This window comes from Vidua chalybeata, chromosome 4 (genome assembly GCF_026979565.1).
Source record: "Vidua chalybeata isolate OUT-0048 chromosome 4, bVidCha1 merged haplotype, whole genome shotgun sequence".
In the NCBI taxonomy this organism is placed as follows: domain Eukaryota; kingdom Metazoa; phylum Chordata; class Aves; order Passeriformes; family Viduidae; genus Vidua; species Vidua chalybeata.
The window spans coordinates 71,171,653-71,196,703 of record NC_071533.1 but is presented as its reverse complement, the minus strand read 5'-3'; the positions used below and the strand labels follow the sequence as shown (position 1 = coordinate 71,196,703).

General features: G+C 56.3%; 2 protein-coding genes across 4 annotated transcripts; one reads left to right on the top strand and one right to left on the bottom strand.

Annotated features, from left to right (window-relative positions):
- The first annotated feature begins 2,088 nt into the window (after positions 1–2,088).
- On the top strand, positions 2,089–11,414 carry NAGK (N-acetylglucosamine kinase). The gene is made up of 10 exons (XM_053941858.1): positions 2,089–2,133; positions 2,396–2,480; positions 4,463–4,561; positions 4,651–4,792; positions 5,736–5,846; positions 6,622–6,734; positions 8,196–8,283; positions 9,852–9,949; positions 10,965–11,043; positions 11,159–11,414. The coding sequence occupies exons 1-10, from the start codon at positions 2,105–2,107 to the stop codon at positions 11,341–11,343; spliced, it is 1,029 nt and encodes a 342-aa protein (XP_053797833.1). The 5' UTR covers positions 2,089–2,104; the 3' UTR covers positions 11,344–11,414.
- Positions 11,415–12,828: 1,414 nt separating this feature from the next.
- Positions 12,829–24,500, bottom strand: PAIP2B (poly(A) binding protein interacting protein 2B). Of its 3 annotated transcripts, none has more exons than XM_053941862.1 (4): positions 24,456–24,500; positions 21,329–21,483; positions 17,148–17,324; positions 12,829–16,028 (listed from the first exon to the last, which is right to left on the bottom strand). In XM_053941862.1, the coding sequence occupies exons 2-4, from the start codon at positions 21,470–21,472 to the stop codon at positions 15,972–15,974; spliced, it is 378 nt and encodes a 125-aa protein (XP_053797837.1). In that variant the 5' UTR covers positions 21,473–21,483; positions 24,456–24,500; the 3' UTR covers positions 12,829–15,971. The 3 variants fall into 3 exon arrangements, with proteins under 3 accessions (XP_053797837.1, XP_053797839.1, XP_053797838.1); XM_053941864.1 differs by having other exon boundaries at positions 21,329–21,543; positions 24,456–24,492; XM_053941863.1 differs by having other exon boundaries at positions 21,329–21,606; positions 24,456–24,477.
- Between the last annotated feature and the right edge of the window lie 551 nt (positions 24,501–25,051).

The window sequence follows — 25,051 nt, the reverse complement described above, 5'->3', positions numbered from 1 at the left end:
CATCATCCATCCATCCATCATCCATCCATCCATCATCCATCCATCCATCCATCCATCCATCCATCCATCCATCATCCATCATCCATCCATCATCCATCATCATCCATCCATCCATCCATCCATCATCCATCCATCCATCATCCATCCATCATCCATCCATCCATCCATCATCCATCCATCATCCATCCATCCATCCATCCATCATCCATCCATCATCATCCATCCATCCATCCATCCATCATCCATCATCCATCCATCCATCATCCATCCATCCATCCATCCATCATCATCATCCATCCATCATCCATCCATCCATCCATCCATCCATCCATCCATCCATCATCCATCATCCATCCATCATCCATCCATCCATCATCCATCCATCCATCCATCATCCATCCATCATCCATCCATCATCCATCATCCATCCATCCATCCATCCATCCATCCATCCATCATCCATCCATCATCCATCCATCCATCCATCCATCCATCCATCCATCATCCATCATCCATCCATCCATCCATCCATCCATCCATCCATCCATCCATCATCCATCCATCATCCATCCATCCATCATCCATCCATCATCCATCCATCCATCCATCCATCCATCCATCCATCCATCATCCATCCATCCATCATCCATCATCCATCATCCATCCATCCATCATCCATCCATCATCCATCCATCCATCCATCCCTCTCTCTCTCCCTTCACATTTCCCATCCCTCCATCTCCCCTGTTCCCTCTCCCTCCTCTCCCTCCCTTTCCCCGGGGCGGGGACAGTGGCGGCTCCCGCCCTGTCACCTCTGCCATCAGTGTCACCTCTGCCATCAGTGTCACCTTTGCCATCAATGTCACCACTGCCATTAGTGTCACCTCTGCCATCAGTGTCACCTCTGCCATCAGTGTCACCTCTGTCCCCTGCTGGGCCCTGCAGGGCTCAGCTGTGACCCCGCTGCCCCAGGGCGGGGACACCGGCAGCAGCTGCGCAGGGACACCCGAGCGAGGGGACACAGAGGGGACACCGGGCACCGAGGGGACACCGGGGACAGAGGGGACACCGGGCACCGAGGGGACACCGGGGACAGAGGGGACACCGGGGACAGAGGGGACACTGCGGCTGCTGGCCCACGGACACGTGCCACAGCCCTCCGTGGGGACAGAGGGGACAGGGGGACCCCCTTAGCTCGGGGGGGTCCCGGGAAGGAGAGGCTGAGGGCGAGGGTGGCTCTGTCCCGGGTGGGAACGGGGGATTCGGGGGGTTTGTCCTGGGTGGGTTTTGGGGGGATTTAGGGGATTTGTCGAGGATGGATATAGGGGGATTTGGGGGATTTCTCACGGGTGGGCACGGGGGATTTGGGGGATTTGTCACGGGTGGGTTTTGGGGGGATTTGGGGGGTTTCTCACGGGTGGGCACGATGGGATTCGGGGGATTTCTCACGTATGGATAAGGGGGGATTTGGGGGATTTCTCACGGGTGGGTTTTGGGGGGATTTGGGGGGTTTCTCACGGGTGGGCACAGCGGGATTTGGGGGATTTGTCCCGGGTGGGTTTTGGGGGGATTTGGGGGATTTGTCACGTATGGATATGGGGGGATTTGGGGGATTTGTCCCGGGTGGGTTTTGGGGGGATTCGGGGGATTTGTCACGTATGGATATGGGGGGATTCGGGGGATTTGTCCCGGGTGGGTTTTGGCGGGAATCGGGGCGTTTCTCACGGGTGGGCACGGCGGGATTCGGGGGATTTCCCCCAGTCCGCAGCCCCACACGCGTGGCGCAGTGTCCTGAGCGCGTCCGCGGGGCCAGCAGCGCCCCGTGCGCGGGGCCGTGTCGCCGGTGGGGCCCCGGTGCCACCGCGGGGTCCCCGGGGCGGGCGGGCGGGGGCGGAGCCAACACGGGGGAGGCGTGGCCATAGACTGTGACGCCGCCGCTCTTTGCCCATATATGGAGATGGGCGTGTCCAAGGGTGGAGCCAGGCGGAAGGGCGCGTCCGAGGGAAGTGGCCGCGATCCATAAACAGGAATGGGCGTGTCCCTGGCTGTGGCCACGCCTCGGGGCGTGTCCGGGCGCGGCGGGGCGGGGCCAGTGGCGGCCGCGATGGCGTCGCTGTTCGGCGGCGTGGAGGGGTGAGGGGCGCGGCGCGGGCGGGGGGCTCCGGGGGCTCCGCACCCCCATCCCCATCGCCCCGCCCGGGTACCCCCGAACCGGGGGGAGGGGGCCTGGGGGCGGCAGGCGATGGAGGGGGTTCGGATGGACCCCCCCCGGTGGGGGTCAGCACCCCCCATTTCAGGGCCCCCCGAGTGACCCCGAGGGGAGATGGGGCTCAGCTCGGGGGGCCGGGGGGACAGCGGGGTGGCGCTGGCAGTGTCCCCCCACCTCTCTCCGCAGCGGGGGCACCCACTCCAGGGTGGTGCTGGTGTCCGGGGATGGCCAAATCCTGGCCGAGGCCGAGGGACCCTGCACCAACCACTGGGTGAGCTGGGGGACAGCGCTGTCCCCAGCCCGGCTGCGACACGGGGACAGCGGGGAGGGGGTTTGGGACACGGGGACAGCGGAGATGGAGCTGGGTTTGGGATATGGGGGTGGGACGTGGAGTGGGGTTTGGGACACAGAGCTGGGTTTGGGACATGAAGTGGGATATGGGACACGGAGCAGGCTGTGGGACGTGGAAATGGGTTTGGGACACGGAGTGGGGTTTGGGATATGGGACACGGAGTGGAGTGTAGGACATGGAGCAGGGTTTGGGACATGGAGTGGAATATGGGACACAGAGCAGGCTGTGGGACGTGGAAATGGGTTTGGGACACGGAGCAGGGTTTGGGAAACTCAGTGGGGTTTGGGACACAGAGCGGGCTGTGGGACATGGAAATGGGTTTGGAATACAGAGTGGGATGTAGGACATGGAGCAGGGTGCGGAACAATGAGTGGGATATGGGATACAGAGTGGAGTTTGGGACACTGAGTGGAATATGGGATATGGGACACGGAGCAGGGTGTGGGACGTGGAAATGGGTTTGGGACATGGAGTGGGGTTTGGGATACAGAGCAGGATTTGAGACATGGAGTGGTATATGGGATATGGGACATGGAGTGGAGTGTAGGACACGGAGCAGAGTTTGGGACACGGAGCAGGATTTGGGACATGGAGTGGGATATGGGACACAGAGGGGGATATGGGACACAGAGCAGGCTGTGGGATGTGGAAATGGGTTTGGGACAAGGAGCGGGGTTTGGGACACGGAGTTGAGTGTGGGACAGGGAGTGGGGTTTGGGACAAGGAGTGGGATGTGGGACACTGAGTGGGATACGGGACACGGAGTGGGATATGGGACACGGAGCAGGCTGTGGGACGTGGAAATGGGTTTGGGACACGGAGTGGGGTTTGGGAAACTCAGTGGGGTTTGGGACACAGAGCGGGCTGTGGGACATGGAAATGGGTTTGGGATACAGAGTGGGATGTAGGACAGAGTGGGGTTTGGGACACAGAGCGGGGTCTGGGACATGGAAATGGGTTTGGGATACAGAGTGGGATGTGGGACATGGAGCAGGGTTCGGGACAATGAGTGGGATATGGGATACAGAGTGGGGTTTGGGACATGGAGCTGAGTTTGGGACACTGAGTGGAATATGGGATATGGGACACGGAGCAGGGTGTGGGACGTGGAAATGGGTTTGGGACAAGGAGCTGAGTGTGGGACACGGAGCAGGGTTTGGGACACGGAGCAGGGTTTGGGACACTCAGTGGGATATGGGACACGGAGCAGGCTGTGGGACATGGAAATGGGTTTGGGATACAGAGGGGGATGTAGGACAGAGTGGGGTTTGGGACACAGAGCGGGATCTGGGACACGGAGCTGGGTTTGGGACATGGAAATGGGTTTGGGACATGGGGTGGGATGTGGGACATGGAGCAGGGTTCAGGACAATGAGTGGGATATGGGACACAGAGTGGGGTTTGGGACACGGAGCTGGGTTTGGGACATGGAGATATGGGATATGGAGCTGAGTTTGGAACATGGAGCAGGGTTTGGGACACGGAGCTGGGTTTGGGACACAGAGCAGGATATGGGACATGGAGCTGGGTTTGGGACACGGAGCTGGGTTTGGGACACTGAGTGGGATATGGGACACGGCTGTGGGACACGGAGCAGGGTTTGGGACACGGAGCTGGGTTTGGGACACTGAGTGGGATATGGGACACGGCTGTGGGACACGGAGCAGGGTTTGGGACACGGAGCTGGGTTTGGGACACGGAGCAGCGTGTGGGACATGGCCGTACAGGATATGGGGCAGAGTGTGGGACACGCAGTGTCGCTCTTTCTGGTTGTCCCCAAACTCACGGACACCCGGGTGGGACGCAGCCACTTCAGGCGGTGCCACGGTGTCCCCGTGCCCAAAAAGCCGCGTGGGACCCCGTGGGATGGCACCTCAGGCTGTCCCCTGGCCGTGCCACAGCTCATCGGCTCCGAGAAGTGCCTGGAGAGGATCGAGCGCATGGTCAGCGAGGCCAAGAGCAAAGCGGGCGCCGACCCCCGGGTGCCCCTGCGCTCGCTGGTGAGCCCCCGAGCCCCCCACGCTGTCCCCGGGCCCCGTGGCGCCCCCCGGCTGCGGGCGCGGGGGTGACGGTGGCCCGGGCGCGGCAGGGGCTGTCGCTGAGCGGAGGGGACCAGCAGGACGCCGTGGGGAAGCTGACGGAGGAGCTGCAGCGCCGCTTCCCGCACCTGAGCCAGAGCTACCTCATCACCACCGACGCCGTGGGGGCCATGGCCACGGCCACCGACCACGGTGGGGATCGGCCCTGTCCCCCTTGGCCCTGTCCCCATTCGTCCCTGTCCCCATTGTCCCTGTCCCCATTGTCCCTGTCCCCCTTGTCCCTGTTGCCATCCCTGCCCCCTTGGCCCTGTCCCCATTTGACCCTGTCCTGTTTGTCCATGTCCCCCCCTTGTCCCTGTCCTTATTATCCCTGTCCCCCTTGGCCCTGTCCCCATTGTCCCTGTCCCCACCTTGTCCCTGTCCCCCTTGTCCCTGTCCCCATTTGTCCCTGTCCCCCCCTTGTCTCTGTCCCCCTTGTCCCTGTCCCCCTTGTCCCTGTCCCCATTTGTCCCTGTCCCCCCCCCGTCTCTGTCCCCCCCTTGTCTCTGTCCCCCTTGTCCCTGTCCCCATTGTCCCTGTCCCCCTTGTCCCTGTCCCCATTGTCCCTGTCCCCCCCTTGTCTCTGTCCCCCTTGTCCCTGTCCCCCTTGTCCCTGTCCCCATTTGTCCCTGTCCCCATTGTCCCTGTCCCCCTTGTCCCTGTCCCCATTTGTCCCTGTCCCCATCCCTGCCCATCTTGTCCCTGTCCCCACTGTCCCTGTCCCCCTTGTCCCTGTCCCTGTTCCCATCCCTGCCCCCTTGTCCCTGTCCCCCTTTTCCCTGTCCCCATTGTCCCTGTCCCCCTTTTCCCTGTCCCCATTGTCCCTGTCCCCATTTGTCCCTGCCACCCCTTTGTCCCTGTCCCCCTTTTCCCTGTCCTGTTTGTCCCTGTCCCCCCCTTGTCCATGTCCCCCCCTTTCCCCTGTCCCCCTTGTCCCTTTCACCCTTATCCCTGTCCCCCTTGTCCCTTTCACCCTTGTCCCTGTCCCCCTTTCCCCTGTCCCCCTTGTCCCATCGCTGTCCCCCCTGTCCCTGGTGGCTGGGGTGGCACGGGTGACATCGGGCACCGTGCCAGCCCCGCGGCTGTCACCCCGCAGGTGGCATCGTGCTGATCTCGGGCACGGGCTCCAACTGCAAACTCATCAACCCCGACGGCTCCGAGAGCGGCTGCGGCGGCTGGGGGCACATGATGGGGGACGAGGGCTCGGGTGAGCCGGGGCACCGGGGACCCCGCAGGGGTCACCCCGCTGCTGACCCATAGCTGACCCCATAACTGACCCCATAACTGACCCCACTGCTGACCCACAGCTGACCCCATAACTGACCCCGTAACTGACCCCATAACTGACCCCGTAACTGATCCCGTAACTGACCCCATAACTGACCCCATAACTGACCCCGTAACTGACCCCGTAACTGACCCCGTAACTGACCCCATAACTGACCCCGTAACTGACCCCGTAACTGACCCCATAACTGACCCCGTAACTGACCCCATAACTGACCCCGTAACTGACCCCGTAACTGACCCCGTAACTGACCCCATAACTGACCCCATAACTGACCCCATAAGTGACCCCGTAACTGACCCCATAACTGACCCCATAACTGACCCCATAACTGACCCCGTAACTGACCCCGTAACTGACCCCATAACTGACCCCATAACTGACCCCGTAACTGATCCCGTAACTGACCCCGCTGCTGACCCATAGCTGATCCCATAACTGACCCCATAACTGACCCCACTGCTGACCCCATAACTGACCCCATAGCTGATCCCATAACTGACCCCATTGCTGACCCCACTGCTGACCCCATAACTGACCCCGTTCCTGACCCCACCACTGACCCCATAACTGACCCCATAACTGACCCCACAACTGACCCCATAACTGACCCCGTTCCTGACCCCACCACTGACCCCATAGCTGACCCCATAACTGACCCCATAACTGACCCCACCACTGACCCCATTCCCAGCGTACTGGATCGCGCACCAGGCCGTGAAGACGGTCTTTGACTGCCTGGACAACCTGGAGGCGCCGCCCCACGACGTCGCCTACGTCCGGCAGGCCATGCTCGACTACTTCCAGGTGCCGCCGGGCTTTTGGGGTCCTGGGGGGTTTGGGGTGGCTTTTGGGGTCCTGGGGGGTTTGGGGGGCTTTTGGGGTCTTGGGGGGTTTGGGATGGGTGTTGGGGTCTTGGGGGGTTTGGGATGGGCGTTGGGGTCTTGGGGGGTTTGGGATGGGTGTTGGGGTCTTGGGTTGGGTGTTGGTGTCGTGAGGGTATTTGGGATGGGTGTTGGGGTTCTTGAGGGTATTTGGGATGCGTGTTGGGGTCTTGGGGGGTTTAGGATGGCTTTTGGGGTTCTTGGGGAGTTTGGGATGGGTTTTGGGGTCTTGGGGAGTTTGGGATGTGTTTTGGGGTCTTGAGGGCTTTGGGATGGGTGTTGGGGTCTTGGGGGAGGTTTGGGATGGCTTTTGGGGTTCTTGGACGGGTTTGGGATGGCTTTTGGGGTCGTGGCGGGTTTGGGATGGCTTTTGGGGTCCTGAGGGGGTTTGGGATGGCTTTTGGGGTTCTTGGACGGGTTTGGGATGGGTTTTGGGATATTGGGGGTTTGGGATGGCTTTTGGGGTCTTGGGGGGTTTGGGATGGGTGTTGGGGTCTTGGGTTGGGTGTTGGTGTCGTGAGGGTATTTGGGATGCGTGTTGGGGTCTTGACAGGTTTGGGATGGCTTTTGGGGTCGTGGGGGGTTTAGGATGGCTTTTGGGGTTCTTGGACGGGTTTGGGATGGCTTTTGGGGTCTTGGGGAGTTTGGGATGGGTGTTGGGGTCTTGGATGGGTTTGGGATGGGTTTTGAGGTCTTGGGGGGTTTGGGATGGGTGATGGGGTTCTTGAGGGGATTTGGGTTGGCTTTTGGGGTCTTGGGGGAGGTTTGGGATGGCTTTTGGGGTCTTGGATGGGTTTGGGATGGGTTTTGGGGTCTTGGGGGAGGTTTGGGATGGGTTTTGGGGTCCTGGAAGGGCTTTGAGATGGGTTTTGAGGGATCTGGGATGGGTATCAGGGTGTTGGGGGAGTTTTGGGATGGGTTTTGGGGTCCTGTGAGGGATTTGGGGTGGGTATCAGGGGTCTTGGGGGGTTGGGATGGGTGTCAAGGTCCTGGGGGGAGTTTGGGATGAGTATCAGGTCCTAGAAGGGTTTTGGGATGGGTATTGGGATCCAGGGGTGGCCCTGGGCCGTGTTTTGGGGTCCTGGGGGGCTCTGGGCTGTGTTTTGGGGTCCTGGGGGGCTCTGGGCTGTGTTTTGGGGTCCTGGGGGGCCCTGGGCCATGTTTTGGGGTCCTGGGGGGCTCTGGGCCGTGTTTTGGGGTCCTGGGGGGCTCTGGGCTGTGTTTTGGGGTCCTGGGGGGCTCTGGGCTGTGTTTTGGGGTCCTGGGGGGGCTCAGGGCCGTGTTTTGGGGTCCGGGGTCACTCCCAGCCGTACCCGGGAATGTCGGGGTGCCCGGGGGGGGTCCCCAGGGGTCACCCCTGCCCCCCCCGGCCCCGACCCCGCAGATCTCGGACAGGATGGGGCTCCTGACCCACCTCTACCGCAACTTCGAGAAGTCCAAATTTGCGGGATTTTGCCAGAAACTGGCGGAGGGTAGGGAAACCCCTTCCCAGGGAATGACCCCTTGTCCCTGTCCCCTTTGTCCCTGTCCCCTTTGTCCCTGTCCCCTTTGTCCCTGTCCCCTTTTTTCCTGTCCTCCCTGTCCCTGTCCCCCTTGTCCCTGTTTGTCCCTGTCCCCTTATCCCTGTCCCCTTTTTTCCTGTCCCCCTTGTCCCTGTCCCCCTTATCTCTGTCCCCTTGTCCCTGTTTGTCCCTGTCCCTGTTTGTCCCTCTCCCTGTCTCTGTTTGTCCCTGCCCCCCTTATCCCTGTCCCCCTTGTCCCTGTTTGTCCCTGTCCCTGTTTGTCCCTCTCCCTGTCTCTGTCCCTGTCCCCTTATCCCTGTCCCCTTGTCCCTGTCCTCCTTGTCCCCTTATCCCTGTTTTTCCCTCTCCCCTTATCCCTGTCCCCTTGTCCCCGTCCCTGTCTGTCCCTGTCTGTCCCTGTCCCCTTATCCCCGTTTCTGTCTGTCCCTATCTGTCCCTGTCTGTCGCTGTCTGTCCCTGTCTGTCCCTGTCCCCTTGTCCCCATCCCTGTCTGTCCCTGTCTGTCCCTGTCTGTCCCTGTCTGTCCCTGTCCCCTTGTCCCCATCCCTGTCTGTCCCTGTCTGTCCCTGTCTGTCCCTGTCTGTCGCTGTCTGTCCCTGTCTGTCCCTGTCCCCTTGTCCCCATCCCTGTCTGTCCCTGTCTGTCCCCGTCTGTCCCCGTCTGTCCCTGTCTGTCCCCGTCTGTCCCCGTCTGTCCCTGTCCCCTTGTCCCCGTCCCTGTCTGTCCCTGTCTGTCCCTGTCTGTCCCTGTCCCTGTCTGTCCCTGTCTGTCCCTGTCCCTGTCTGTCCCTATCTGTCCCTGTCTGTCCCTGTCCCTATCTGTCCCTGTCTGTCGCTGTCTGTCCTTGTCTGTCTCTGTCCCCTTGTCCCCGTTTCTGTCTGTCCCTGTCTGTCCCTGTCTGTCCCTGTCTGTCCCTGTCCCTGTCTGTCCCTGTCCCTGTCTGTCCCTGTCTGTCCCTGTCTGTCCCTGTCCCCTTGTCCCCGTCCCTGTCTGTCCCTGTCTGTCCCTGTCTGTCCCTGTCTGTCGCTGTCTGTCCCTGTCTGTCCCTGTCTGTCCCTGTCCCTGTCTGTCCCTGTCTGTCGCTGTCTGTCCCTGTCCCTGTCTGTCCCCGTCTGTCCCTGTCCCTGTCTGTCCCTGTCTGTCCCCATCTGTCCCTGTCCCTGTCTGTCCCTGTCTGTCCCTGTCTGTCCCCGTCTGTCCCTGTCCCTGTCTGTCCCTGTCTGTCCCTGTCTGTCGCTGTCTGTCCCTGTCTGTCCCTGTCTGTCGCTGTCTGTCCCTGTCCCTGTCTGTCCCCGTCTGTCCCTGTCCTTGTCTGTCCCTGTCTGTCCCTGTCTGTCCCCGTCTGTCCCTGTCCCCTTGTCCCTCCCGCTGCCACTCCCCGCTCTCTGCCCCGGCCGCCCCTTGACCCCGAGCACCCTGTGCCCTCCTCGGGGTGACGCCACCCAGGTGCCACCCGCGGGTGGGGGTGGCACGGAGGAGTGTGTCCCACGCCCCCCGCGGGTGCCACCCCCACGCAGGCGCCCAGCTCGGGGACCCGCTGTGCCGCCACATCTTCACCAGGGCGGGCGAGCTGCTGGCGCGCCACGTGGTCGCCGTGCTGCCCAAAACCCACCAGGTGAGGCCACAGCCTCGTCCCGCCGGCTGTCCCCAAGCCCTGCGGCGACGGTGCCACCGCCGCGGCCCTGGGGACACCCGGGGCGGCACTGGGGACACCCGGGGCGGCACTGGGGACACCCAGCCGCAGCACTGGGGACACCCGGGGCGGCACTGGGGACACCCGGGGCGGCACTGGGGACACCCGGGGCGGCCCTGGGGACACCCAGCGGTGGCACTGGGGACACCCGGCGGTGGCACTGGGGACACCCGGCAGTGGCACAGGGGAAACCCGGCGGTGGCACCGCCGCTGCAGGGGTTGGGGACCTCCCCAGGGTCTTGGGGAGGTTTGGGATGGGTTTTGGGGTCTTGGGGGGGGTTGGGATGGGTTTTGGGGTCTTAAGGGGGTTTGGGATGGCTAATGGGGTCTTGGGGGAGGTTTGGGGTGGCTTTTGGGGTCTTGAGGGGATTTGGGATGGGTTTTGGGGTCTTGAGGGTATTTGGGATGGTTTTTGGGGTCTTGGGGGGGTTGGGATGGGTTTTGGGGTCTTGAGGGTATTTGGGATGGGTTTTGGGGTCTTCAGGGAGGTTTGGGGTGGCTTTTGGGGTCTTGAGGGGATTTGGGATGGGTTTTGGGGTCTTGAGGGTATTTGGGATGGTTTTTGGGGTCTTGGGGGGGTTGGGATGGGTTTTGGGGTCTTGAGGGTATTTGGGATGGGTTTTGGGGTCTTGGGGAGGTTTGGGATGGGTTTTGGGGTCTTGAGGGGGTTTGGGATGGCTTTTGGGGTCTTCAGGGAGGTTTGGGGTGGCTTTTGGGGTCTTGAGGGTATTTGGGATGGGTTTTGGGGTCTTGAGGGGGTTTGGGATGGGTTTTGGGGTCTTGGGGAGGTTTGGGATGGCTTTTGGGGTCTTGAGGGTATTTGGGATGGCTTTTGGGGTCTTGGGGGGGTTGGGATGGCTTTTGGGGTCTTGGGGGATGTTTGGGGTGGCTTTTGGGGTCCTGGGGTGCGGGGTCTCTGAGCGTCCCCGGCCCGCAGAGCCTGTTCGCGGGCGAGCTGGGGCTGCCCATCGTGTGCGTGGGCTCGGTGTGGAACAGCTGGGATCGCCTGCGGAGCGGTGAGCGCGGCCCGGCCGCGGCGCCTCGGCCTCTGTTTGTTTTTATATATTTTTTATATATTTTTTGTTTTTGTGGGGCGGGCTGGCCGTGACGAGGCCCCCCGGCGTTCCGTAGGCTTCGTCCGGGCGCTGGAGCGGGCGCGGGGCGAGGCGCCCGGGCCGTTCTCCCGGTTCAGCCTGCTGCGGCTCCGGCGCTCCTCGGCGCTCGGCGCGGCGCGGCTGGGAGCGCGCGGCGCGGGCGCGGCGCTGCCGCTGGATCGCGCCGCCAACGTGGACGTGTTCTACACGCACGAGTTCTGAGCGCCGGGAGCGCCGGGAGAGCCCCGCGGCATCCCCGGGAAAACGGGGAGAGGCCGGCGGAGGGGCGGGGGCCGCTCCTGGGGTGGGGGTTGGGTGGGGTTGGGTGGGGTTTGGGTGGGGTTTTTTTGGGTGGGGTTTGGGTGGGGTTTGTGGGGTTTGTGGGGTTTTGGGTGGGGTTTGGGTGGGGTTTGGGTGGGGTTTGGGTGGGGTTTGAGGTTCGGCAATAAAACGGTTGCACTGACCTGGGGGAATGGGAATGGGAATGGGGGAGAGGGAATGGGAATGGGAATGGGGTGGGAGTGGGAATGGGAATAGGGGAGAGGGAATGGGAAAGGGGTGGGAATGGGAATGGGGTGGGAATGGGAAAGGGGTGGGAATGGGGTGGGAATGGGAATGGGAATGGGGAGAGGGAATAGGAATGGGGGAGAGGGAATGGGAATGGGGTGGGAATGGGATTGGGAATGGGGAGAGGGAATAGGAATGGGAATGGGGGAGAGGGAATGTGGGAGAGGGAATGGGAATGGGAATGGGAATGGGGGAGAGGGAATGGGAATAGTGGAGAGGGAATGGGAATGGGGTGGGAATGGGAATGGGGGAGAGGGAATAGGAATGGGAATGAGGTGGGAATGGGGGAGAGGGAATGGGAATGGGGTTGGGGTGGGAATAGGGTTGGGAGAGAGGGAGTGGGAATGGGAGAGTGGGAACGGGTTGGGAATGGGAATAGGGTGGGAATGGGAATGGGCGAGAGGGAACAGGGTGGGAGTGTGGGCATGGGAATGGGGCAGGAATGAGGTGGGAATAGGGATGGGAGAGTGGGAATGGGAATGGGAGAGTGGGAATGGGGATGGGAGACAGGGAACGGGGTGGGAATGGGCATGGGGGCGTGGGAATGGGGTGGGAGTGGGGCCGGATGGGACCAGGAGTGAGGGGATGGGAATGGGGCAGGATGGGGATGAGAAAGTGGGAACGGGGTGGGATAGGGATGGGGCAGGATGGGAAGGGGGCAGGATAGGGAATTGGATTGGGAATGGGAAAGGGATTGGGATTGGAATTGGGAATGGAAATGAGAATGAGATTGGGAATGGGATTGGGATTGGGAATAGGGATGGGAGTGGGGTGCTGAGCCTGCCAGCACAGGCAGGCAGGGCTCTGCATCCAGGGAAAAGCAGGAAGGAGGAAATCCCAAAGACTGGGATCAGGGATGACATCCATGACCTGGGAATGGACGTGGAGCTGCTGGAGCAGCTTTTGGGGGAATTCCCACTTGAAAGGGGAAACAAAAAAAAAGGGAGAAAATCCCTTTTGGGTTCTTTTTACCGGGAATCAGAAGTGCCCAGAAAGGTGAAAGTGCTGGAAAATCCTCTGGGAGCTTTTCCAGGAGGGAAATTCCCCAGCAGAGGCACCTCAGGCTCCAAACTGGGAACGACTGGGATCACTGGGAGGGGCGGGGCGGCCAGAGAGACCCCGCTCACGGAGACCCCGCAGTTTTCCAAGGAAAACTTCCAAAAAAAGTTTATTTGGGATAACGCCTCGTCCGAAATTTACAGCATTGGGGGAGGGAGGGGGTGGGGAAGGTAGGGAATTGGGGGGGAAATCCAAGGAAAACCGGGAAAAAGAGGAGGGGAAAATGTGGGATCGCTCCAGGATCCCGTCCTGCCCAGCCAAAAAACGGCCCCAAATGGGGTTTGTAGGGTGGGATCGCCACGGGGCCGCTGCTTCCAGAGGGGCTGGGAAAAGCGGGAAGTGCCGGGAATTCCATGAGCTCAGGGCTGTTCACGCTCCGGCGGCCCCGATCCCGCTGATCCGTGAGCTGCTTTCGCTCAGGGAACGGGAATTTTCACGGCTGAGCAGCTGCTGGTGCTGCTTTCCCAGGATTCCCTGGAAAAGGGAGCTGGAAAGCTCCTGCCTTCCCTGGTTTGGCATTCCCAACCCTGAGAAAGGTCCCGTTTTCCAGGGATAGGGGTTTGTGACCCTGGGAATTCCTGCTTTCCCTGGACAGGGATTCCCAACCCCAAGGAGCTCCTGTTTTTCCTCTGTAGGGATTTCCAATCCCAAAAAGTTCCTGATACCTCTGGATAGACATTCCCAGTCCCAAAACGTTCCTGATTTCCCTGGAGAGGGATTCCCAACCCCAAGGAACTCCACATTTCCTTGGATAGGGATTTCTCACCTCAGGAAGTTCCTGATTTCCTTGGACAGGAATTTCCAATCCCAAAACGTTCCTGATTTCCTTGGATGGGATTTCTGGCCCCAAGGAGCTCCTGCTCTCCTTGGACAGGGATTTCCAATCCCAAAAATGTTCCTGATTTCCTTGGAGAGGGATTCCAAATCCCAAGGAACTCTGGATTTCCTTGGATAGGGATTTCTGGCCCCAGGGAATTCCTGATTTCCTTGGATAAGGATTTCCAATCCCAAAACGTTCCTGATTTCCTTGGATACAGATTTCTGACCTTAGGAAGCTCCCACTTTTCTTGGAGAGGGATTTCCAATCCCAAAAATTCCTGATTTCCTTGGATAGCGATTCCAAACCCCAAGGAGCTCCTGCATTCCCTAGATAGAGATTCCCAATCCCAAAAAGTTCCTGATTTCCTTGGACAGGGATTCCAAATCCCAAAAAAGCTCCTGATTTCCTTGGCTAGGGATTCCCAATCCCAAGGAGCTCCGGATTTCCTTGGATAAGGATTCCTGACCCCAAGGAGCTCCTACTTTTCCTCTGTAGGGATTTTCAATCCCAAGACACTCCTGATTTCTCCGGACAGGGATTCCCAATTCCAGGAAGTTCCTGGTTTCCCTGGATAGATCTCTGAATTTGGGAAGTTCCTGATTTCCTTGGATAAGGATTTCCAATCTCAAAAAGTTCCTGATTTCCCTGGACAGGATTTCTGACCTTGGGAAGTTCCTGATTTCCTTGGATAGGGATTTCCAATCCCAAAAATTCCTGATTTCCTTGGACAGGGATTCCCAACCCCAAGGAGCTCCTGCATTCCCTAGATAGAGATTCCCAATCCCAAAAAGTTCCTGATTTCCCTGGAGAGGGATTCCAAATCCCAAGGAGCTCTGGATTTCCTTGGATAGGGATTTCTGACCTTGGGAAGTTCCTGATTTCCTTGAAAAGGGATTCCCAATCCCAAAAAGTTCCGGATTTCCCTGGACAGCGATTCCCAATCCCAAGGAGCTCCTGCATTCCCTGGATTTCTGAGCCTTTTAGAACCTTGGGAATTCGGGAGCTGCAGCTCCCATGGATGGGGAAGGAAATTCCCAGGATCAAATTCTGCTGGAGACACGGATCCCACTCCAGGATCCTTGGGAAAGGGATCAGCACCAGGATATTCCCACCACATCCCAAAATATCCCTCATCCCAACAGAGGATCCCTCTCCTCTCTGCCAGGAATTCAGTTTTCCTTGGATTTTCCCCCATGAGGGATTAGGGCTGTAGTGTTGGATGAGCTGAGGAATTCCTTAAGGGGAAGAGGAATTTTGGGGAAATCCAGGTTTCCCTAAAAACCTCTGGAATTGGCAGGATCCCCCTGCTCAGCTTCCATGTGGAGGAATTTCGGGAACCCTTCACTTCCAGCAGGAAAAAAATCCCATTCCAGAAAAATCAGGGAAAACACATTCCTGAAAAAAAAAAAGATCAGGGAAAATCCAGCACAGCTCCCAACCCTAAAAATCCTCCAGAAGCAGGAAAACCTGATTTTTCCATGATTTTCCCATAATTGATTTCCCATGATTTTCCCATTATTTTCCTGTGGTTTTTCCATGATTTTTCTCTGATTTTCCCATGATTGATTTCCCATTATTTTCCCAAGATTTTTCCATGATTTTCCTGTAATTTTCCCACGATTTCCCCATGATTGATTCTCCATGATTTTTCCATGATTTTTCCTGTGATTTTCTGTGATTTTTCCATGATTTTGCTCTGATTTTCCCATGATTGATTTCCCATGATTTCCCCATGATTTTTCCATGATTTTCCGGTGATTTTCTGTGATTTTTCCATGATTTTTCTCTGATTTCCCCATGATTGAGTTCCCATTATTTTCCCATTATTTTTCTGGGATTTTCCCATGATTTTCCCGTGATCGATTCCCCATGATTTTTCCACGGTTTTTCCATGATTTTTCCCATGATTTTCCCATTATTTTCCTGTAATTTTCTGTGATTTTTCCATGATTTTTCTCTGATTTTCCCATTATTGATTTCCCATGATTTTCCTGTGATTTTTCCATGATTTTCCCGCGATTCCCCATGATTTTTCCATGATTTTCCTGTGATTTTCCCATGATTTTCCCACGATTTTCCCGTGATTGATTCCCCATGATTTTTCCATGATTTTCCCGTGATTTTTCCATGATTGATTCCCCATGATTTTTCCATGATTTCCCCCAAGATTTTTCCCGCTGGCGGGGTCGCCGCAAATCCCAGGAAGCCAAAAACTGCCAAGAAAAAGTGAGGAAAAGCCAGGGAAAAAAAAAAAAAAAAAAGGAAAAAAAAATAGGGAAAACCAGAAGTACTTGGAGCTGGAGCAGATCCCGGCGCTGGAGCCGCTCCGGGCTCTTCCCATGTCCCAACTTTTCCCTGGAGCAGGGAATCAGTCTCTGGCCAGGCCATTCCCGAATTTCCAAGGTCAGTATTTCACTCCGGGAACGAATTCCTTGGCATCTGGATTCAAGTTGCTTTTGCTCTGGAAAAAGGATGGGAATGGGATTTGTCAGTGTTGGGAAATTCCAGGGATTTCCCGCATCCCAAGGAATTCCCAAATTTCTGGGACGGGTCAAGGGTTGGTTTTTGTGGGAAGTGGGATCATGTGGAGAGCGAATTAATGGAATTGTGGAATGGTTGGGGTGGGAAGAGGTCTCTAAATCCCATCCCAATCCCAATATTCCACGTGGATCCAACCTGGCCTCAGACACTTCCAGGGATCATGGGGCAATTCCAGGGATGGGACAATTCCAGGAATTGGTCAAATCCAGGGATTGGTCAATTTCAAGGATGGGACAATTCCAGGGACAGAATTCCAGGGATTGAACAATTTCAAGGACAGAATTCCAGGGATAGGAGAATTCCAAGGATGGGCCAGTTCCAGGGATGGGACAATTCCAGGGGTAGAATTCCAAGGACAGGACAATTCCAGAGATTGGGCAGTTCCAGGGATTGGGCAATTTCAAGGATCGGCCAATTCCAGGGACAGAATTCCAGGGGCAAGACAATTCCAAGGACGAGAAAATTCCAGGGATGGGACAATTCCAAGGACAAGACAATTCCAAGGATTTGACAATTTCAAGGACAGAATTCCAGGGATAGGAGAATTCCAAGAATGGATCAGTTCCAGGGACAGAATTCCAGGGATGGGACAAATCCAAGGATGGGCCAATTCCAGGGACAGAATTCCAGGGATGGGACAATTCCAGGAATTGGTCGATTCCAGGATTGGGACAATTCCAAGGATGGGACAATTCCAAGGATGGGCCAATTCCAGGGACAGAATTCCAGGGATGGGACAATTCCAGGAATTGGTCGATTCCAGGATTGGGACAATTCCAAGGATGGGACAATTCCAGGGACAGGAGAATTCCAAGGATGGGACAAATCCAAGGATGGGCCAATTCCAGGAATTGGTCAATTCCAGGGATGGGACAATTCCAGGGACAGAATTCCAGGGATGGGCCAATTCCAGGATTGGGACAATTCCAGGGATGGGCCAATCCCAGGGACAGAATTCCAAAGATGGGACAATTCCAGGCATTGGTCAATTCCAGGGATGGGACAATTCCAAGGATGGGCCAATCCCAGGGATCCTCACCAGGATGTCCTCGGATCCGTGTCCGTCGCCCACGGAGAGGCCGTGGAGCTGCTGCTGGAGCTGCCCCATTCCCTGCGGGAGATCCCGCGCCGGGATGAACCAATCCTGGTCCTCCTCCTCCAGCATCTCCTGGAAGCAGCGATCCAGGAATTCCTGCTCCTGCAGCTCCTCCTCCACCTGCCCGGAGACATTCCGTGGGAAGGAGATCCCGGGATTTTCCACGGGAAGAGCCCGCAGCTCCAAGGAGCTCATTCATGGAATTCTTGAGGTTGGAAAAGCCCCTGGAGATCCCCGAGTGCCGCATCCGCTAAATCCCGCCGGGAACGGGGATTCCAGCTCTTTTCCAAGAGGAATATTCCCAATTTTTATTCCCTCTCATCCCGTCGCCGTTCCCAAATCCCGATTCCCACCCGGCTCCCCCTGTCTGGGAATTGTGGAGCTCCGGGAGGTCCCCGAGCCTCCTTTTTTTCCCCCCCAGGAATTGCTCCAGGAATGGTGGATGTGATCCCAGAGCTTTCCCAGCCTGGAATTCCTGGAGCTGCCCAGGCAGGGATTTGGAAGCAGAGGATGGGGCTGGGAATCACAGCTCTTCCCATTTTCCTGGCTTTTTTTTTTTTTTTTTCCTGGATTTAGGAGACTCCAAGAGGAGCCAAACCTTAAAAATTTCGATCCACGAAATGTTGGGGAAAGGCTGAGCTTTTCCACGTTCACCTGGAAAATCCAGGGAATTCTCAGAGTTCCTAAAGGGGCTCCAGGACCGGGGACAAGGGACAGGACACAGGGAACGGCTTCCCACTGGAAAAGTGGAATTTAGCTGGGATTTGGGAAGGAATTCCTGCAGAGAAATCGGGATCTAAAATCAAAATATCCCAGGAATGTCGGCTCATCCCGGCAGGAGGACTATTATCCCAGGATTCTGCACGTCCAGGTGAACATTCCCTGTTTTCCAGCCTCGGTGTTTCCCTCTGCTCCGCCCTGTGCTGGATCCATGGGAAAGGAATTTCCAGATCCATGGAAAATTGGATTTCGGGATCCATGGGAAATTGGAATTCTGGATCAATGGGAAAGGAATTTCTGGATCCATGGGAAATTGGATTTCTGGATCCTTGGGAAAGGAATTTCTGGATCCTTGGAAAAGGAATTTCAGGATCCTTGGGAATGGAATTTCTGGATCCATGGATAATTGGATTTCTGGATCCATGGGAAATTGAATTTCTGGATGAATGGGAAATTGAATTTCAGGATCCATGCGAAATTGGATTTCTGGATCCTTGGGAAAGGAATTTCTGGATCCATGAGAAATTGGATTTCTGGATCCATGGAAAACTGAATTTCTGGATCCTAGGAAAATTGGATTTCGGGATCCTTGGGAATGGAATTTCTGGATCCATGGGAAATTGGTTTTGGGATCCATGGGAAATTGGAATTCTGGATCCTTGGGAAAGGAATTTATGGATCCATGGGAAACTGAATTTCTGGATCCCAGGAAAATAGGATTTCTGGATCCTTGGGAAAGGAATTTCTGGATCCACAAGAAATTGGATTTCTGGATCCTTGGGAATGGAATTTCTGGATCCGTGGATAATTGGATTTCAGGATCCATGGGAAAGGAATTTATGGATCCATGGGAAATTGGATTTCAGGATCGATGAGAAATTGGATTTCAGGATCCATGGAAAACTGAATTTCTGGATCCTAGGAAAATAGGATTTCTGGATCCTTGGGAAAGGAATTTCGGGATCCATGGGAAATTGGATTTCTGGATCCTTGGGAAAGGAATTTCTGGATCCATGAGAAATTGGATTTCTGGATCCATGGAAAACTGAATTTCTGGATCCTAGGAAAATTGGATTTCGGGATCCTTGGGAATGGAATTTCTGGATCCATGGGAAATTGGTTTTGGGATCCATGGGAAATTGGAATTCTGGATCCTTGGGAAAGGAATTTATGGATCCATGGGAAACTGAATTTCTGGATCCCAGGAAAATAGGATTTCTGGATCCTTGGGAAAGGAATTTCTGGATCCACAAGAAATTGGATTTCTGGATCCTTGGGAATGGAATTTCTGGATCCGTGGATAATTGGATTTCAGGATCCATGGGAAAGGAATTTATGGATCCATGGGAAATTGGATTTCAGGATCGATGAGAAATTGGATTTCAGGATCCATGGAAAACTGAATTTCTGGATCCTAGGAAAATAGGATTTCTGGATCCTTGGGAAAGGAATTTCGGGATCCATGGGAAATTGGATTTCTGGATCCTTGGGAAAGGAATTTCTGGATCCATGAGAAATTGGATTTCTGGATCCATGGAAAACTGAATTTCTGGATCCTAGGAAAATTGGATTTCGGGATCCTTGGGAATGGAATTTCTGGATCCATGGGAAATTGGTTTTGGGATCCATGGGAAATTGGAATTCTGGATCCTTGGGAAAGGAATTTATGGATCCATGGGAAACTGAATTTCTGGATCCCAGGAAAATAGGATTTCTGGATCCTTGGGAAAGGAATTTCTGGATCCACAAGAAATTGGATTTCTGGATCCATGGGAAATTGGATTTCTGGATCCTTGGGAAAGGAATTTCTGGATCCATGGGAAAGGGCTGGAAAAGCACCTGGAGAGCTCCATCCCATTGGATGGATGCCCCAAATCCCGGCTGGAAAATCCAGGGAAACCACGTGGCTTTGGAAAGTTTTAGGAAGAAGGAAAAACTCTGGAGGAAAAACCCAGCCCCAAATCCCAGAGCAACCCCAAAGTCATGGAATGGGAATGTGGGAATTCCCTTTTCCCAGCCTTCCTGGACACCCTGGAGATGGGAATTGTGCCTGGGAATGTTTTAGGGAAGGGAGGAGTATCCCGGGAAAAGCTCCTTCCTCTCCCAGGTGTCTCCAGCTCCTGGAATGACCTGGGAGCCTCCAGGGAATGTCCTGGGATTGGGATGAGGATCCAAAGCTCTTCCAGGTCGTTATTCCCGAATTCCGGAGCCGTCTGAGTCCCAGCACGACATTCCAGGAGCTCTGCCCGCTCCAGAAATTCCCTGAAATCCAGGATTTCACCCCAAACTGGGATCACCCAAATTCCAGGGGGTGATCCCGAGGAAAGGGAAGAGGAATCCCAAAACCTGGGGAGAAGGGGATGGTGACGCCACCACCCCTCAGGAAGGACCAAAGGGATTTTTTCCGGCTTTTTTTCCGGCTTTTCCAGGCGGATCCAACGCTCTGCCCTGAGCCACCTTTTCCCATCAAAGCACAACATTCCCAGATGTTTTCCCTGTGGATACACAGGGACTGGGAATCGCCCCCAGGCTGAAATCTGCCCTGAATTCCAAGAATTCCTGGATGTGGGAATGTCTGGGAATGACACCCAGGCTGATCCTAAATCCTGAGTATTCCCAAATGTGGGAATCTCGGGGAATCCCCCCAGGCTGGACCTGAATCCCAGGAATTCCTGGATGTGGGAATCTCTGGGAATGACACCCAGGATAAACCCAAATCCCAAGAATTCCTGGATGTGGAATTCTCTGGGAATCACCCCCAGGCTGAAATCTGCTCTGAATCCCAGGAATTCCTGGATGTGGGAATCTCTGGGAATTCCTGGATGTAGAATTCTCTGGGAATCACTCCCAGGCTGGACCCAAATCCCAGGAATTCCTGGATGTGGGAATCTCTGGGAATCCCCCCAGGCTGGACCTGAATCCCAGGAATTCCTGGATATGGGAATGTTTGAGAATCACCCCCAGGATGAAATCTGCCCTGATGTGGAATTCTCTGGGAATCACCCCCAGGCTGATCCCGAATCCTGAAAACTCCCAGCTGTGGGAATCTCTGGGAATCAATCCCAGGCTGATCCCAAATCCTGACAATTCCCGGCTGTGGGAATCTCTGGGAATCAATCCCAGGCAGAAATCTGCCCCGAATCCCAAGAATTCCTGGATTTGGGAATCTCTGGGAAGGACACCCAGGCTGAACCCGAATCCCGAGAATTCCTGCATATGGGAATGTCTGGGAATCACCCCAGGCAGAAATTTGACCTGAATCCCAAGAATTCCTGCATGTGGGAATCTCTGGGAATCACCCCCAGGCTGATCCCGAATCCCGAAAATTCCCAAATGTGGGAATCTCTGGGAATCCCCCCCAGGCTGATCCCGAATCCCGGGAATTCCCGGCTGCGGGATCTCACCTGCCGGTTGAAGTCCTCCTCGTTCTCCATCCACATGTACTCGGCGAAGGGGTTGTTCTCCTTCTCCTCGTGCCCATTCCCAACCGGATCCTCCGTGGATTTGGGACTGGAGGCCGTGGTGCTGGCCAGCTCGGAGCCATTCATCCTTAGGGACTCTGGGATGGGGGAATTCGGGAATCAGGGAGCTGCTGCAGATCCCGGATCCCACGCTGCCCCTGGGATTCCAGCATGGGAAGAAGTGGGTTTGATCCTGGTGGGATTTTCCAGGTCTGATGATCCTAAAATCCATCCTGGGTGTTGGGAATCCATCAGAAACCTTTCCATAAAATCCATCAATCCATGGAACCATCCATCCATGGATCCACAAATCCATCCATCCATGGATCCATTGATCCATCAATTCAATCAATCCATGGAACCATCCATCCATGGATCCACAAATCCATCCATCCGTGGATCCATGAATTCACTGATCCATCAATCCATCAATCCATGGATCTATTAATTCATGGATACATCCATCCATGGATCCACTGATCCATCAATTCTATCAGTTAATGGAACCATCCATCCATGGATCCATAAATCCATCCATCCATGGATCCATCCATCCATCCATGAATCCATTAATTCATCAATCCATGGATCTATTAATTCATGGATTCATCCATCCATGGATCCACTGATCGATCAATTCAATCAGTTAATGGAACCATCCATCCATGGACCCATCAATCCATCCATCCATCCATGGATCCATTGATCCATCAATCCATGGATCCATCAATTCACGGATCCATCCATCTATCCATGGATCCATCCATCCACCAATCCACCAATCCATGGATCCATCAATCCATGGATCCACTAATCCATCCATCCATCAGTTCATGGATCCATCAATCCATGGCTACATCCATCCATCCATGGATCCATCGATCCCTCCACCCACAGACCTAAGGGAATCGATCCCTCCATCCATCAATCCATGGCTCCATCCATCATCCATCCATCCATCAATCCATCCATGGATCCATCAATCCATCCATCCATGGATCCACCAATCCATGGATCCATCAATCCATGGATCCATCCATCCATCCATGGATCCATCCATCCACCAATCCACCAATCCATGGATCCATCGATCCCTCCACCCACGGATCCAAGGGAATCGATCCCTCCATCCATCAATCCATCAATCCATGGATCTCCCCATCCATCCACGCCTGGGTTATCCTGGGAAAGGATCATTCCCAACCCCAAAAATACCAAAGTTTGGGAAGTTTTGCAAGTTTGGGAATGGGGGATGAGATCAGGGATGATGGGAGAGCTGGGAATGTTCCCCTGGAGAAGGGAAAAATCCAGGGAATCCTCGGAGTCCCCAGAGGGGCTCCAGGAGAGCTGGAGAGGGACTGGGGACAAGGGACAGAGGGACAGGAGCCAGGGAATGGCTCCCACTGGGAAAGGGGAGATTGGGCTGGGATCTTGGCAAGGAATTCCTGGCTGGAATTCCCAGAGAATCCCTGGATCCCTGGGAATGTCCCAGGCCAGGCTGGACACTGGGGCTTGGATCCACCTGGGATGGTGGAAAACGTCCCTGGATGGGATTTAAGGTTTTTCCAACCCCAAAGCATTCCAGGATTCCATGGAAACCCCGAATTCCCCCAGCGTGGATGTTTGCAGGATAATGCTCCAAATCCCGGAGTTTTTATCCCAAACACCCCATGGAGCGTGGGAGAGCCTCTCCCAAATCCCGGGATTTGGGATCCTGGATACCCAGCCTGGTGTCCCCACCTGGCCCTGCAGGCTGGGCTGGCATGGGAAATATCCCAGATATCCCATGGGAATGGGGCAGAATCCCAAATATCTGAGATATCCCATGGGAATGGGGCAGAATCCCAAATATCCCACGGGAATGGGGCAGAAATATCCCAAATATCTGAACAGAATGGGGCAGAATCCCAAATCCCAAATATCCCATGGGAACGGGGCAGGAATATCCCAAATATCCCATGGGAATGGGGCAGAATCCCAAATCCCAAATATCCCATGGGAACGGGGCAGGAATATCCCAAATATCCGAGATATCCCATGGGAATGGGGCAGAATCCCAAATATCCCATGGGAATGGGGCAGGAATATCCCAAATATCCGAGATATCCCATGGGAATGGGGCAGAATCCCAAATCCCAAATATCCCATGGGAATGGGGCAGAAATATCCCAAATATCCAAACAGAATGGGGCAGAATCCCAAATATCTCAAATATCCCATGGGAATGGGGCAGAATCCCAAATCCCAAATATCCCATGGGAATGGGGCAGGAATATCCCAAATCCCAAATATCTCAAATATCCCATGGGAATGGTGCAGAAACCCAAATATCCCAAATATCCCATGGGAATGGAGCAGGAATATCCCAAATATCCCATGGGAATGGGGCAGGAATATCCCAAATATCCCAAGAGAACGGGGGCAGGAATATCCCAAATCCTGGCTGGAGGGGGAATTTGGGGCAGCGACCTCCCCCAAATGTGGGGACCCACAGGGAACTGGGGAGTGCCGGAGCCTATGGAGTGGGAACGGGAACGGGAATAGGATTGGGATAGGGAACGGGAATGGGGACGGGAACGGGATTGGGACAGGAATGGGAGTGGGAAGGGGATTGGGACAAGGAGCAGGAATGGGAACGGGACTGGGAATGCGAATGGAATGGGAACGGGATTGGGAACGGGAATAGGGGCAGGAACGGGACTGGGAACGGGAATAGGAACGGGGATGGGAATGTGAATGGAATGGGAACGGGATTGGGAACGGGAATAGGGGCAGGAACGGGAATGGGAACGGGAATAGGAACGGGGATGGGAACGGGGTGCAGGAGCCGATCCCGGCCCACACCGAACGGGCCCCGGGGGCTGTTTCGGGGCGCCGCTCCCGGGGGTGCCGCAGGAGCCGCAGCGGGGCCCGGCAGCGCCTCAGCCGGGCCGGAGCCCCCCGGAGCCCGCGGGACAGCGGGGCCTGCTCGGGCCCGGAGCCCCCCGGTGCCCCCCGGAGCCCCCGGGCCGCGCTGCCGCCGCTCCCCGGCCGAGCCCCGGCCGAGCCGCCCCCGGCTCCCCCCCGGTACCTCGGGCCCGGCCGGTGCCGCTCCGCGCCCTCCGCCGCCGCCAGGCCCCGCCCCTCCCATTGGCCAGCGCCGCCGCGTGGCCCCGCCCCCCTGCGTTCTGGTTGGGCGGCGCGGATGGAGAGCGCGTCGCTATTGCGCCGCTCCGCCGTCAATCATGCGGTTAGCGCCACCCACCGAGCGGCGCTCCGGATTGGCCGCCGCCGGCGGCTCTGATTGGCCGAGCGCACGCGTCGCCCACGTGGGTCGGGCGGGCAGCGCGCGATGTAAATAACACCGAGCGCCCCGCCCCCCCGGGCTGGAGAATGATTGACAGTCGCTTCCGCCAATGGGGAGGGGCGTCACAAATCCGCCCCGCCGCGAGGGCGCGTTGGTAGAAGCACGCTGATTGGCTGGAAGATGTAAACACGGGGAAGGGGGCGGGGCGATCACGTGGCCTGCGCGTGGTTATTGGGGGGGGGGGGGCCAATTTTAGGGGGGGGCGGGGACACAAAGCTGTGACCCCCCCCCCTTTTTTGGGGACACAGTGAGGGGGGACCCGGCCCTGCACCCCCAGTTTGGGGTCAGGAACGGGACGGGTCCAGCCCCGCACCCCAAAA

Coding starts and splice junctions, on each gene's coding strand:
- NAGK (XM_053941858.1), top strand. CDS start 2,105: ATGGCGTCGCTGTTCGGCGGCGTGGAGGG. Junction 6,735..8,195: donor CCATGCTCGACTACTTCCAG/GTGCCGCCGGGC, acceptor CCGACCCCGCAG/ATCTCGGACAGGATGGGGCT. Junction 11,044..11,158: donor CTGGGATCGCCTGCGGAGCG/GTGAGCGCGGCC, acceptor GGCGTTCCGTAG/GCTTCGTCCGGGCGCTGGAG.
- PAIP2B (XM_053941862.1), bottom strand. CDS start 21,472: ATGAATGGCTCCGAGCTGGCCAGCACCACGGCCTCCAGTCCCAAATCC. Junction 17,325..21,328: donor AGGAGGACTTCAACCGGCAG/GTGAGATCCCGC, acceptor GTCTCCGGGCAG/GTGGAGGAGGAGCTGCAGGA. Junction 16,029..17,147: donor ACGGATCCGAGGACATCCTG/GTGAGGATCCCT, acceptor TCCTTTTTCCAG/AGCAAAAGCAACTTGAATCC.